Source organism: Callospermophilus lateralis, chromosome 4 (assembly GCF_048772815.1).
Source record: "Callospermophilus lateralis isolate mCalLat2 chromosome 4, mCalLat2.hap1, whole genome shotgun sequence".
NCBI lineage: Eukaryota > Metazoa > Chordata > Mammalia > Rodentia > Sciuridae > Callospermophilus > Callospermophilus lateralis.
The window spans coordinates 72,007,086-72,019,388 of NC_135308.1; the positions used below are offsets into that span (position 1 = coordinate 72,007,086).

The window sequence follows — 12,303 nt, forward strand, 5'->3', positions numbered from 1 at the left end:
ATATGATTGATTAATAAATATAGGAAAAGATGTTCGACATTTCTAGCACTTGGAGGAATTCAAATTAAAACTCACTGAAGTTTCATCTCATTCCAGTCAGAAAGACAATTATCAAGAATACAAGGAACAGTAAATGTTGGTGAGGATGTGGGGAAAAAGGTGCACTCATACATTTTTGTTGTGACTGTAAATTTGTGCATCCGTTCTTGAAAGTATGGAGATTCCTCGGAAAACTTGGAATGTTTTGTACCACCATTTGACCCACTTATCCCACTCCTCAGTTTATACCCAAAGGACTTAAAATCAGCATACCATAGTGATAAAGCCACATCAATATTTATAGTATCTCAATTCACAATAGCTAAGCTATGGAAGCAATGTAGGTACCTCTCAACATATGAAAGGATAAAGAAAATGTGGTATATATACACAATGTAATATTATCCAGACTTACAGAAGAATAAAATTATGGCAATTTTTGGTAAACGGATGGGGCTGGAGAATATCATGCTAAGTGAAATAAACCTATTCCAAAGAATTAAAGGCCAAATATTTTCTCTGATATGTGGATACTAATTTGCAACGAGGTGACAGGGAGTTCTAGGGAAGAATACAGTTACTTCGGATTATACAGAGGGGAGTGAAGGGAAGTGAGGGTGTATGAGGGTAGGAAGGATAGTAGAATGAATCAGACTTTAGTACCGTATGCGTATATGATTAAATGATTGCTGTAATTCTACATCATGTACACCCAGTAGAATGAGAAATTATTTTCCATTTATGTATTATGTGTCAAAATGCATTCTACTGTTATGTATGACTATTATTATTATTATTATTAACACTTGACATTTGTTTATTATTAGTCCCTCTCAGAACCTCTAGCATTTAAGCCCTAGGAGAGTTTGCCAACTTTGTTCAGTACAATATTTTCGGTTGGTAGTTGTTAAATGAAGAAATAATTCCAAACGTTTAGCATAAAGGGAATTGTTTTCAAAATTATGATTTATTCACTTAACACAATAGAATGAAACTATTAGGGATACTTTAAGAATAACAACATGGAGAAGTACAAACACTGAAATGATAAGTTTAAAAAAGAGAAATAAATTCTTATGTATACACAGGCATGCAACACATGATGTTTTGGTCAATGCTGGATGGCATCATACATGATGTCGATCCCACAATGGAAATGAAAATCTCCTATTGCCAAGTGACATTACAGCTACACCACAGTGCAGCACATTACTCACGTCTGTGCTGGTAATGGAGGAAACAAACCTAGTGTCCTGACAGTTTTATAAAAGCATAGCACATTAAATTATGTCTAGTACATAATGCTTGATAATGATAGTAAAGGGCCCTCTATTTGTTTATGTATTTACTTCACTATTATTTTAGAATGTACTCCTTATTGAAACATCTACTGCATATGTATTATGCCTATTAAAATTCAAAAGCTTAAGAAAACACACTACAAAACAAGTGTCTTCCAAACTAAAATTATTAGTAATTTTCCAGGATTATATTTCTGTGATCCTAATAGCATTATGACCATCACCTTTAAGAAAAAATAATTAAAGGTGTCCAAAGACTTGGCTTTCCAAACCATAATACCCTGATTAATAGATTGGACATTGATAACCTAAAATAATAATAACAACAATCTGCAAACAAGACAAATTTAACTGATGGTTTATGTATTCCATCTGATTTTCAAAACTATTATACAAACTGGATTTGCTTTGCTTATAATAACTTTACTTTGTGCTTGCCTTGTAAAATATCAGTACCATTACCTTTTAGTGTTTTGCAGAAGTACTAGCGCTAACAAAACAATCTGGGTTAATTGGAGATAATACACCCTCACCTACAGGACAAATAGAATATAATGCTGACCCTCAGTACTAATACAGACCCCAATTAATGAAAAGGGGTAACTGTAAAAATTATAGGCATTAAAGCTAAAACTATTACTTCCACTTCAAGAGTGGTAAAAGTGACCTCAATGTTTTAAACCAAATCTTGGAGACCAAAGCCATGAAAGTATAAGGAGTAAGGAAAGAGCTGCCAATGCCAATATTTAGGCCCTTGCATTCTAAAGTCATCCAGGATCCAGGGAATGACAGAACCCTTCTAAAGGCTGTGCAAACCTGGTGAATCATCCAATGTTCTGCTCAGGGCGATCATGAGGATCCTGCACATCAGGAAGTCAATTAGTATACATTAGGCAAAGAGGAGGATTATTGAAGAGAGAAATATGCCTGATACTTCCAAGGGAAGCCAGGTGTGGTCAGCAAGACCCTGACCCTTCCTGGCAGACAGTACAACTAGTAGAGAAGACAAAGAAGTCAAAAAGCTTTTCACAAGTTCCTAAGAGGGACCTTAGAGGAATCTCAGGTGACTTTAATAGTAGATAGGAACAAGGTCAATTGTTGATCAGTTTGCTCTTAAACACCTGTTGGGAAAGTATAACCAAAACACAGCCAACATGGACGTATCAAAGGAAAGAAGGTAAATATCTTCTTTTAATATAACATGAAATGCACAGTTGTGTCAGCCCTACCAAAAATAAGTAGAGAGGCTATAGAGAAAGAGGTCTGATGCATGAGTGTCGGATAATAACTATCAAAGGAGACTCTGCTAAAATCATGTTTTCCTTGAATTAATATAAGTCTGATCATGATTTTTTTTAAAATCCACATCCTGAGATGTGTACAGGCAAATAAAAACTAAAGTTTACTTGCTAAACTTTTGGTTATAGCCATTATTGGGAACTCTGGTAAATCTATGTCTGCTCCTATAGCTCAACCCTCACCCTCTGAATCTTCTAATAAAGTCTACATCTTTCAGATTGCAACAATTATATGTTAAGAAGATGGTAACACAACAATTCCAGTCCATACCCACAACTGAGACCAGTTTTTCTTTGTCAGTTCATGGAGAGGCCACAAAGGAGGGACTGAACACCACCAAGAACAAGGTGAGGAGCTCATGGTGGGTCCTCCCCCACAGCTTCAGCTTGAGATGACTGCACACCAACCGGCTCGTTGACTGTTGACTGTACCTACTGAGAAACCTGACCTAGATACACCAGATAAAAAAGAACTGGAGAGTACAGAGGGCCATTCCAGAGACATGTATAAACACAGACAGATTTTCAGGTGTGTGGCCTGCCAAGGAGGATGTTGTCAATGTACTGGGCTGGACTTCTCTTCCCACCCCGGGTAGTGAGGAGTGGCCTGGGAGGTCTGCATCTGCAGACCCTCAGAGGTAGCACCTTGGCAATAGCCAGGCATTAGTTGGCATCACATTTTCTTTCTGGAGTCACTTTAAGTGTGGAGGTTTGGAAAGACCCAAGGATGATGAACCACCTCTTTTTTGTAGGAGAGAAATTCCAAAGGAAGTACAATGAAGTAGAATATTCTCTGTGTATTTCAAGTTCATGCAATCCTGGGGAACCAGTTACACCAACTTGGTAAATGTCTATAAAGAAAGAAACCCTTCTCAGCAGCAAGTACCCACTGTCATTGTGAATCACACAGTGATTGGGACCAAGGCTCTGTGGAAGAGGAGGACTTGTTTTAGCTCTCTGGACTGTGGCTTCAGTCCCAAGACATAATTCTTGGTTGGACGAGAAACCCAGAACAGCAAAGGTCTATCTGAGGCAGGGCCACGTGCTGACTTGCCATCTGAATTGACTGTTGAAGCAAGGAGGATACTGGCAGCCAAAGCCCTGGCAAATTTAAATGAATTTGTAGAAAAGGAGCAAGTGAAAAGGAAGGTAGAAATGTGGCAGAAAGAACTAAATTTCCAAAATGGAGTATGGGAAAGAACATGTGGGTGGTAGAGATCCTTTCATCCTGACTGCTTTGTTGTGGTCTTTGGTGGAGCAACTAAAGGAGCCGGTAATCACCAAAAAGGATGTGGACACGTTGGTTGACAGACACGCAGGTGCCACTGAAACCCTGTTCTTTTTAGAGAAGGGACAGCACCAGATGATCCTTTGAGTGTTGCAGTGCATAGTGAACCTATAGACAATTCCCATGGAGGTGGAGGAAGCTTGCCTTGACCACACTGTTAAGGTTCTCACCAAGGTTAATTTTGATTCTGAAAATGAACCAATAGTTTATAATACCCTGAAGACAAGATTTAAGCACATTTTAGGTGGGGAAAACATGGCAAAAGACAGCCCCAAGCCAGGCGTCTTGTGAAGGTGAATTTCTCCTCATGATGAATATGTCAGGCCTAAATATCAAGATAACATTTCTGTTAAAAAAAAAAGATAACATTTCTGTTCATCTGTGAATAAGCTGAAGTTTGTGGAGCTACTTTTTTCTCATAGTACTTTATTTTTAATGCTATTGTCTTGTGCTGAGAATGATCAATCTTGTTTGGGGAAATTATTTGTTTAAAATATCCTTGAGCTACATCTTAGTCTTGAAAAATTGCCATAAAGTTGGTGCCACTTTCTTTTATTTATTCAACTGAATTAACATTGTTGTATTAACATTTTAAGTATGTGTGTTTGCCCTAATTGTTTTTGACATTCTGAAAAAAAGTAAAAATCTCAAAACAATTATTTTCTTGATAGAACTTTTCCTAGAGATTTTACCAAGTAGATAATTTTAGTAGTAAAATCTTACTGTGTATGTATCCCACTGGAAAGTCACAAAGGGTCTTACACTGTTTTATATTTGTTATTAAGAAGGTTATTGATACATTTTTAAAGGACTTCTAAAAATGTTGTTTGAAATTTATTGATCTGTTTTTGTAAATGTGTCAGAATTTCAAAGTATATTATTTTTCAAAGACATTTTGTTTTACTTTAGTGGATAGGCTGTAAAGTGACTGGAATTTTCATTTTTTGAGGGTATCAGGGATTGAAACCAAGGTCTGAGCCACATCCCAGCCATTTTTTATATTTTATTTAGAGCCAGGGTCTCACTGAGTTGCTTAGCTCCTCGCTTTTGCTGAGGCTGGCTTTGTATTCAAGTTCCTCCTGCTGGAGAGTTTTGAGCTGCTGGGATTACAGGCATGCACCACTGCTCTGGTTATAACTGGGATTTTTTACTTGTAGAAAGTGGGCTTGCTCTTTGTCAGGCTTCCAGATGACCTTCCCAGCCTTGGCTGTCAGGCCTATTCCCACTCTCCTAAGTTGCTGCTGAGCCAAATCACATCTTACAAGAGAAGGGGGATCAGAAGTGGGCAGTGTGTGGGCTGGGGATGTGGCTCAAGCAGTAGCACACTCGCCTGGCATGCGTGCGGCCCGGGTTCTATCCTCAGTACCACATACAAACAAAGATGTTGTGTCCGCCAATAACTAAAAAAATAAATATTAAAAATTCTCTCTCTCTCTCTCTCTCTCTCTCTCTCTCTCTCTCTCTTAAAAAAAAGAAAGAAGTGGGCAGTGTGGGAAATTGTAAGGAACAGGACTTGCCTGTGTCCCTCTAGGGATTCCACAGAAGATACAGTCATGCCAGCCCTGTTGTCCCCAGATGCCACAGCCATTCTGTAAAGGCGACGCACCAGAATCAGCCAGGACTGGGCCAGCCTGCTTGTACTAATACACCATCCACACAGACAATGGCCTGGAATGGGCCCTATACTCCCCAGTCTGCAGTTCCATAGGCCCACTTGTCTCAGGCCTCTGTCTTTGGCTGCTTTTTTGCTATGAGAATTATAATTTTTTAGTTGAATTGGCCCCCAGGTTGCATTCACTGTAACTGGCTTCAGATAACGGTGACGTGACTGCCTAAACTTGTTTCTTGCAGGTCAAACTATCACTCAGCACTTGAAGCCACAACTTTATTGAAATTAAATTAATATGTAGGAGTAGCAAAGGCCAAGCCACATCAAGGACACAAGCTTCTTCAGTAAAACTGATATTAATAAGGCCAATTTCAAACTAACAAAGGTATTACTTAGTTTTCAAGATGGAATTTCTGGGGAAGCAAGACTAATTTAAAATGAATGAAATTTCTCCGACACCTTCATTTCTGAATTATGGGTCTAGAAAATATATTGTGTCACCTTTACAGAATGGCTGTGGCATCTGGGGAGAGCAGGGCTGGCATGACTATACTTTCTGTGTAGTCCCTGGAGGGACACATCAGAAAATATTTTAGTCATTATGGGTCTTACTATCTCTAATGGCAAAGGATAATGTCAGTGTTCTTCCATATTGTTAAAATTTTCTTAGGAAATCAAATCCAACAGCAATCAACAAAAAAGTTAGACCACTCCTGAAATGTCTCATTTTTCAAGTGCCCACCCTAGGAAAGAAAGAGAGGAAGCAGTTAAATTTTATCCAGAGGTACATTAGATTTGTACTCTCCTCCCCAAAAATGCTTGTCTTTGCTTCCTTCATTCTCAAGTTGGCAAGTGACATCACAGTGCTTTTTATCAGCTCTTTTTCTTTCTTTTTTTTTTTGACCCAAAACCCCCAGTTACTTGCCTGTGTGTCCAAAATACTTGTTTCAGATTATAGAATTAGTCATGTTTTGATCACAGCACTGCACATCTGAAAATCCAGGTATATTAACTTGAAAGGAGATATGATCAGTCTATGTACAAGTATTGTGTTTATTTGAATAAAAGTGAAAAGAACAACAACAAAACAAAACAGATTTGCAAAAGTATCTGATGTGTTTAGGACATAGTTTGTTATTGCTGACAGTTGCTATTGCTCTTTCCTAAAATGACTGTAAGTGTATATCTAATGAAGTCCAATAATGAAGGTAGACCTCCAAGTGTGGAGACTTCGTAGTCTAAAGTAAGGCCTTTGCACTTTCTAATATAGCTAAATGATTCCCAATTCTGAATTACAGAAGTGCATGGGAAGTTATCAAAAAAACAATTGTACATATGGTTCATAAATTTCAGAACTGTTAAAGTAACTTTATGTATATTATGGTAGGAAAATACATTTTATTTTTAAATAAAATATTTAAGTTGTAAAAGTAAAGAAAGCCAGACTCAGGTAGTCAAAGGTCAAATACTTTCTCTCATATGGTAAAGATAGAGGGAAATAATGTTCAAAAATGGAGGATCCATGAAAATAGATGAGAGTTCAGTGGAGCAGAAGAAGACAATTGAGGGGGACAGTGGAGGCACATAAAATGTGAGGAACTGCAGGATGAAATTGACAAAATTATGCTATGTACATTTATGGATAAACTAGAGTGAATTCAACCTTTATGTGTATCTATAAAGTACTAAACAAAAAACAACAAAATATAAGGGAGGACAGTAGAGTGGAGTCAGGGAAGCCGGGGAAGGGAGGAGAGGAGGGAGGGTGGAAGGACTGGGGATGGGAATAGAGCAAACTATATTAAATGCAAGTGCAAATTTGTCAAAATAAATCACACTATTATGTATAACTCTAATGCATTAATAAAAGCAGAAGGGGATGGGGCTGTAGCTGAGTGACAGAGAACTTGCCGAGCATGTGTGAGGCACTGGGTTCGGTTCTTAGCACAGTATAAAAAAATAAATAAAATAAAGGCATGCTGTCCATCTACAACTACAAGAATATTAAACAAAATAAAAACAGAAAAAAACTCTTAAAGAAAATAAAGGGATCACAAAACAGAGTAAATAAAATTCTTGATTTAAAATTATTCAGTTAGAATACAAATGTGGAAACATTAATTTGTTTGCATGCAAATAACTGAATATTGCTATAGATAGTAATGAGTCTGTAGAATAGAGAATAGCAGAGTTTGGCTCACTTACTCAGTCCTTTACAACTCAAATAAATATGTGAGAATGGTCTGGAATGGGAATAATTCACAGTAAATACATCCGCTTAGAAATCTTTTGTAATTCTGGAGGTTAGAATCATTGGCTGTTTAAAGAAAGAGAGCCAGAGAAAGGAGTAGAGAGCAATGAAAAATGATAAAAGCAATAGAATTTAATGAGTAATAGTGTAATTTTATGGAGAAACATGAGATTCAGAAAATTGAGGAATAATAAGAAAGGAGAAGAGGTTGTTAGAGTAAAAGACTATTAGGCAGTAGTAGAATCTAGTTATTGATATTATATAAAATATCAGGCAAAATTAGAAACATAGCCATTTTCCATCCACCTGATCCACCCCAATCACTAAATATAGGTTTTAGTCAAGCATGAATGGATGTTTTTGAATATTAAGGTTGTTTCTAAGTTAATTTTTGTAAGACTAAGTTCTTATTTCAGCTCTGCATTTCAGTTTTATGCTGTTCAAGAGAATAGACATCTGTCCATCTCAAAGAAGCAAGTGTGTAGTGTGTGGGTGATCCTATGTGGGATCCATTCAGTTTGAACACTAAATTTTCAGAGGTTGCTGGGGGTAAATGCATTCACATTAAGACAATGGCACTGGTATTTGAGGCTCAGAGTATTTATTTTGAATAAGGGATACACATAGAAACTTTCCAGCAATGAAGAAGACAGAACTCTTTTTTTTTTATCAGTAAATAATATCATAAGGAGCTCTCTACAGACTTAATTGCTCCCAAAACAACAACAACAAACAAAACAAAAAGCACTACATGGTGTTAGGATCAACATCATCATATCCAGGGTCTTCTTGTCTCAGGACTAATAAGGATGTTGTGTCTTCCATGTTAGAATTGTCAGCTTCTTTGAGAAACTGAAGAGAGATACCTGGAACAGTAAAGAGAATCCTGGTTTCAGTGGTGACAAAAACGACAGTCCAGAGTCCTCTTGCAGAATGAAAAAACTAGTAGAGTGGCTACAAAATATCTATGGGTAACCAGAACTTTTCTGGAAGGAGTGATAGAGCTATCCCTTATTGACTATGTCCTGTGTGAATGTCTTGATTTCAACAATGAGGAGGAGCATGGGTTAAAAATGGTGAGGAGTGGCAAAGATGCAAGTGCTCTCTTCCACACCAGGCTGGTCTGATTCCTTAAGCACTCCAGGCAGAAGATGACCTCCCTCAATTCCTCTGTACTTCAATAACACACCACACTTTTCCTCACAGAATTCATGACAACAATTTGAGTCCTTTGGAAGATGCGAAAGGATGGCAGCTCAACTGAATTCAACAGTTTCCTTTTTCCATGGCCCACAGTACCATGCACAAGTGGAAAGCCCACTTCTAAAATATGACACCATATGTTATTTCAAACAATAAGAGAATTATTCTTTCTAGCATGTAAATTTCAATGTTATCTATTTAAGGCTATTGTACATTATATGATTAAAGTGTGAAGTGTTAATAAAAACAATGAGTTGCAAGCTTCCTTAAAAATAAATTTTTACAGATGCAAGGTTGGTTCAGCATATGCAAATCAATAAATGTAATCCAACACATAAATAGAATTTAGAACAAAAATTACATAATTAACCGAATAGATGCAGAAAAATTTTCATCAACAAAATTTAGCAATCTCTGAAGACACTAGGGATAGAAGAAAATTATCTCAATCTTATCAAGGCTATCCATGACAAACCCTACATCACATCATAACGAATGGTGAGAAAATAAAAGCATTTCCATTAAAATCTAGAGTAGGATAAGGATTCTTACCCCCACCTCTCCTATTCTATATAGTTTTTATAATATTAGCTATATCAGTTAGAAATTAAAAGGATACGAGAAAAAGAAGTTGTCAAATTATCTCCATTTGGAGATGATATGATTCTATGCATAGAATCTCCACCAGAAGAGTTTTAGAGCTGATAAATAAATACAGCAAAGTAGCAGGATCAACAAACAAAATTAATAGTTTTGCTATATGACAGTAGTAAACTCAACAAAGGAAGAAAAGTATTCCATTGAAAATAACCTAAAACAAAACAAAAACATGAAAATAAACCTAGCTGAGAAGATGAAAGACCTCTAAAATAAAAATATAGATCACTAAAGAAAGAATTTGAAGAAGACTATAGAAGATGGAAAGGCATCTGTTGTTCTTCAATAAGCAGATTTAATATTGATAAAATGATTATACAACTGAAAGCAATCTATAATTTTAATCAGTCCCAATCAAAATATCAATGACTTTCTTTACAGAATTAGAAAAATGAGTCCTAAAGTTCATGTGGAAGAATAAAAGATCCAGAGTAGCCAAAACAATACTGAGCAAGAAGAACAAGGCTGAGGCATCACAATTCCCAAGCTCAAATCATGCTGTGGGTATATGCTAACAAAAAGAGAATGGCATTTTTATAAAAACTAACATGAAAGTCAATGGAATAGAAGACAGAGAGATAAACCCACACAGGTATAGTTATCTGATGCGTGACAAAATCAGTAAAAACACACATTGGAAAAAAGATGGATGTTATGGTTTGGATGTGGTGTGTCTTCCAAAAGCTCATGTGTGAGACAGTGCAAGAGGAGAAACAACTGGATGTAAAAGCCTCAATGCAATCATTGCATTATTCCCCTTATGGGGATTAACTGCCTGGTAACTGAAGGCCAGTAGGGTGTGGCTTGAAGGGGTGGGTCCATGAAGGCATGGCCTTGGGGTATTTATTGTGTATCTGGCAAGTGGAGTCTCTCTTCTTCCTGATCATCTGCAGTCTGCTTCCCTCTGTAACACTCTTTGTCCAGCCACACCTCCAGCCCTAAAGAATGGAGCCTACTGTCTATATATAGACACCTCTGAAACAGTGAGCCCCGGAATAAACCTTTTCACCTCTACAATTGTGCTGGTTGGGTTTTTTAGCCACAGAGTGAAAAAGCTGACTAAATGAACTTTTTAACAAATGGCACTGGGAAAACAGGATATCCATATGTAGAAGAATGAAAGGGGCTCCCTCTATCTTACCCTGCATAAACATCAACTAAAATGGATCAGAGACCTAGTAATTAAACAAGAATTAGACAAGTAATTAGACAAGAATCTTTACAATTGCTAGAAGAAAACACAGGGCCAACTCTCCAAAATACAGGCACAAACAGTAATAAAACTCCCAAAGCTCAAGAAATAAAACCAAGAACCAATTGGGGCAGCTTCAAATTTAAAAATTTCAAACAGCAAATGAAACAAGATGATAAAAAGAGAGCCTAAGGAATGGGAAAAATTCCTGCCATTTATTCTTCTGACAGAGGATTCATTTCTATCATATATAAACATCACAATAACCCAAATAATCCAGTCAATGGGCAAGTGAGCTAAACAGATATTTCTCAGAAGATGACATGAAATGGCCAAGAAATACATAAAAACTGTTCAACATTCTTAACAATAAAGGAAATGAAATAAAGACTACACCGAGGTTTAATCTTACCCTAGTTAGAATGTCAAGATTCAAGATAAATAATAATTATTTTAGGTTATTGTGAATGGAATAGTTTTTCTGATTTTTTCTCAGTGTATTCATTATTGGGATATTGATAAGGCATTGATTTTTGAACGCTGATTTTGTATCCTACTTTCCTGAATTTATTAATCAGTATTAGAATTCTTTTGATGGAGATATTAAGTATAATACATAAAGGATCCTTTCTTCAGAAAACAGATAATTTATCCTCTGTTCATATTTATATCTCTTTAATTTCTTCTCTTGTCTGATTGCTCTGACTTTAGTTTCAATAACTATATTGATTAGGAGTGGTGAGAGTGAATATCTTTTTCTTGTTTCTGATTTCAGAGGAAATATTTTCAGTTTTTCTTCATTCAATAGGAAGTTGACTTTGCATTTTTTATGCATAGTCTTTATAATGTTGAGGTAAGTTCTTTCCATCCCTAATTTCTTCGGCAGTTTTAACATGAATGGGTGCTAAAACTTATCAAAATTTTTTCAGCATCTATCAAATTAATCATGTGATTCTTAGATGTATTTTTTTTGGTGAATTAAACTTATTGATTTGCATATGTTGAACTACCCTTGCATCCAGTTTACATGAAATCCACGTGATCATGGTGTACTACCTTGTTAATGTGTCTTTGAATGTGCTTTAGAAATATTTTAATAAAATTTTTCATTCTATGCTTTTCAGGGATATTGGTCTATAGTTTTCCTTCCTCAATGTGTCTTTGTCTTGTTTTGGTAAAACAGTAATACTGGCTTTATAGAATAAACTTGGAAGTATTTCCTCTTTCTCTATTTCATGGAGTAATTTGAGAATGATGGATATATTTCTTTCTTAAATATTCGGCAGAACTTTTTTTTTGTTGGAAGGCTTCTAATTGCTACTTCAGTATCATTTTTTGATATTGATCTGTTTAGGTTTTCTACATTTTGTTGGTTTGATTTCTACCTAGAAATTGGTTAGTATCTTCTAGATTTTATAGTTTTAGTATAAATTTTCAAAATAGTTCCTAATGAGCCTCTGGACTT

The 12,303-nt window shown here is 36.2% G+C and overlaps 1 protein-coding gene across 1 annotated transcript in view; it reads right to left on the reverse strand.

The window, feature by feature from the left end:
* Nucleotides 1-8,533: 8,533 nt before the first annotated feature.
* Nucleotides 8,534-12,303, reverse strand: part of LOC143398295 (uncharacterized) — a 326,595-nt gene continuing 322,825 nt past the window's right edge. Inside the window, 1 exon segment of the mRNA XM_077109254.1 lies at nucleotides 8,534-8,652. Within this exon segment, the coding sequence (XP_076965369.1) occupies nucleotides 8,534-8,652 (119 nt within the window).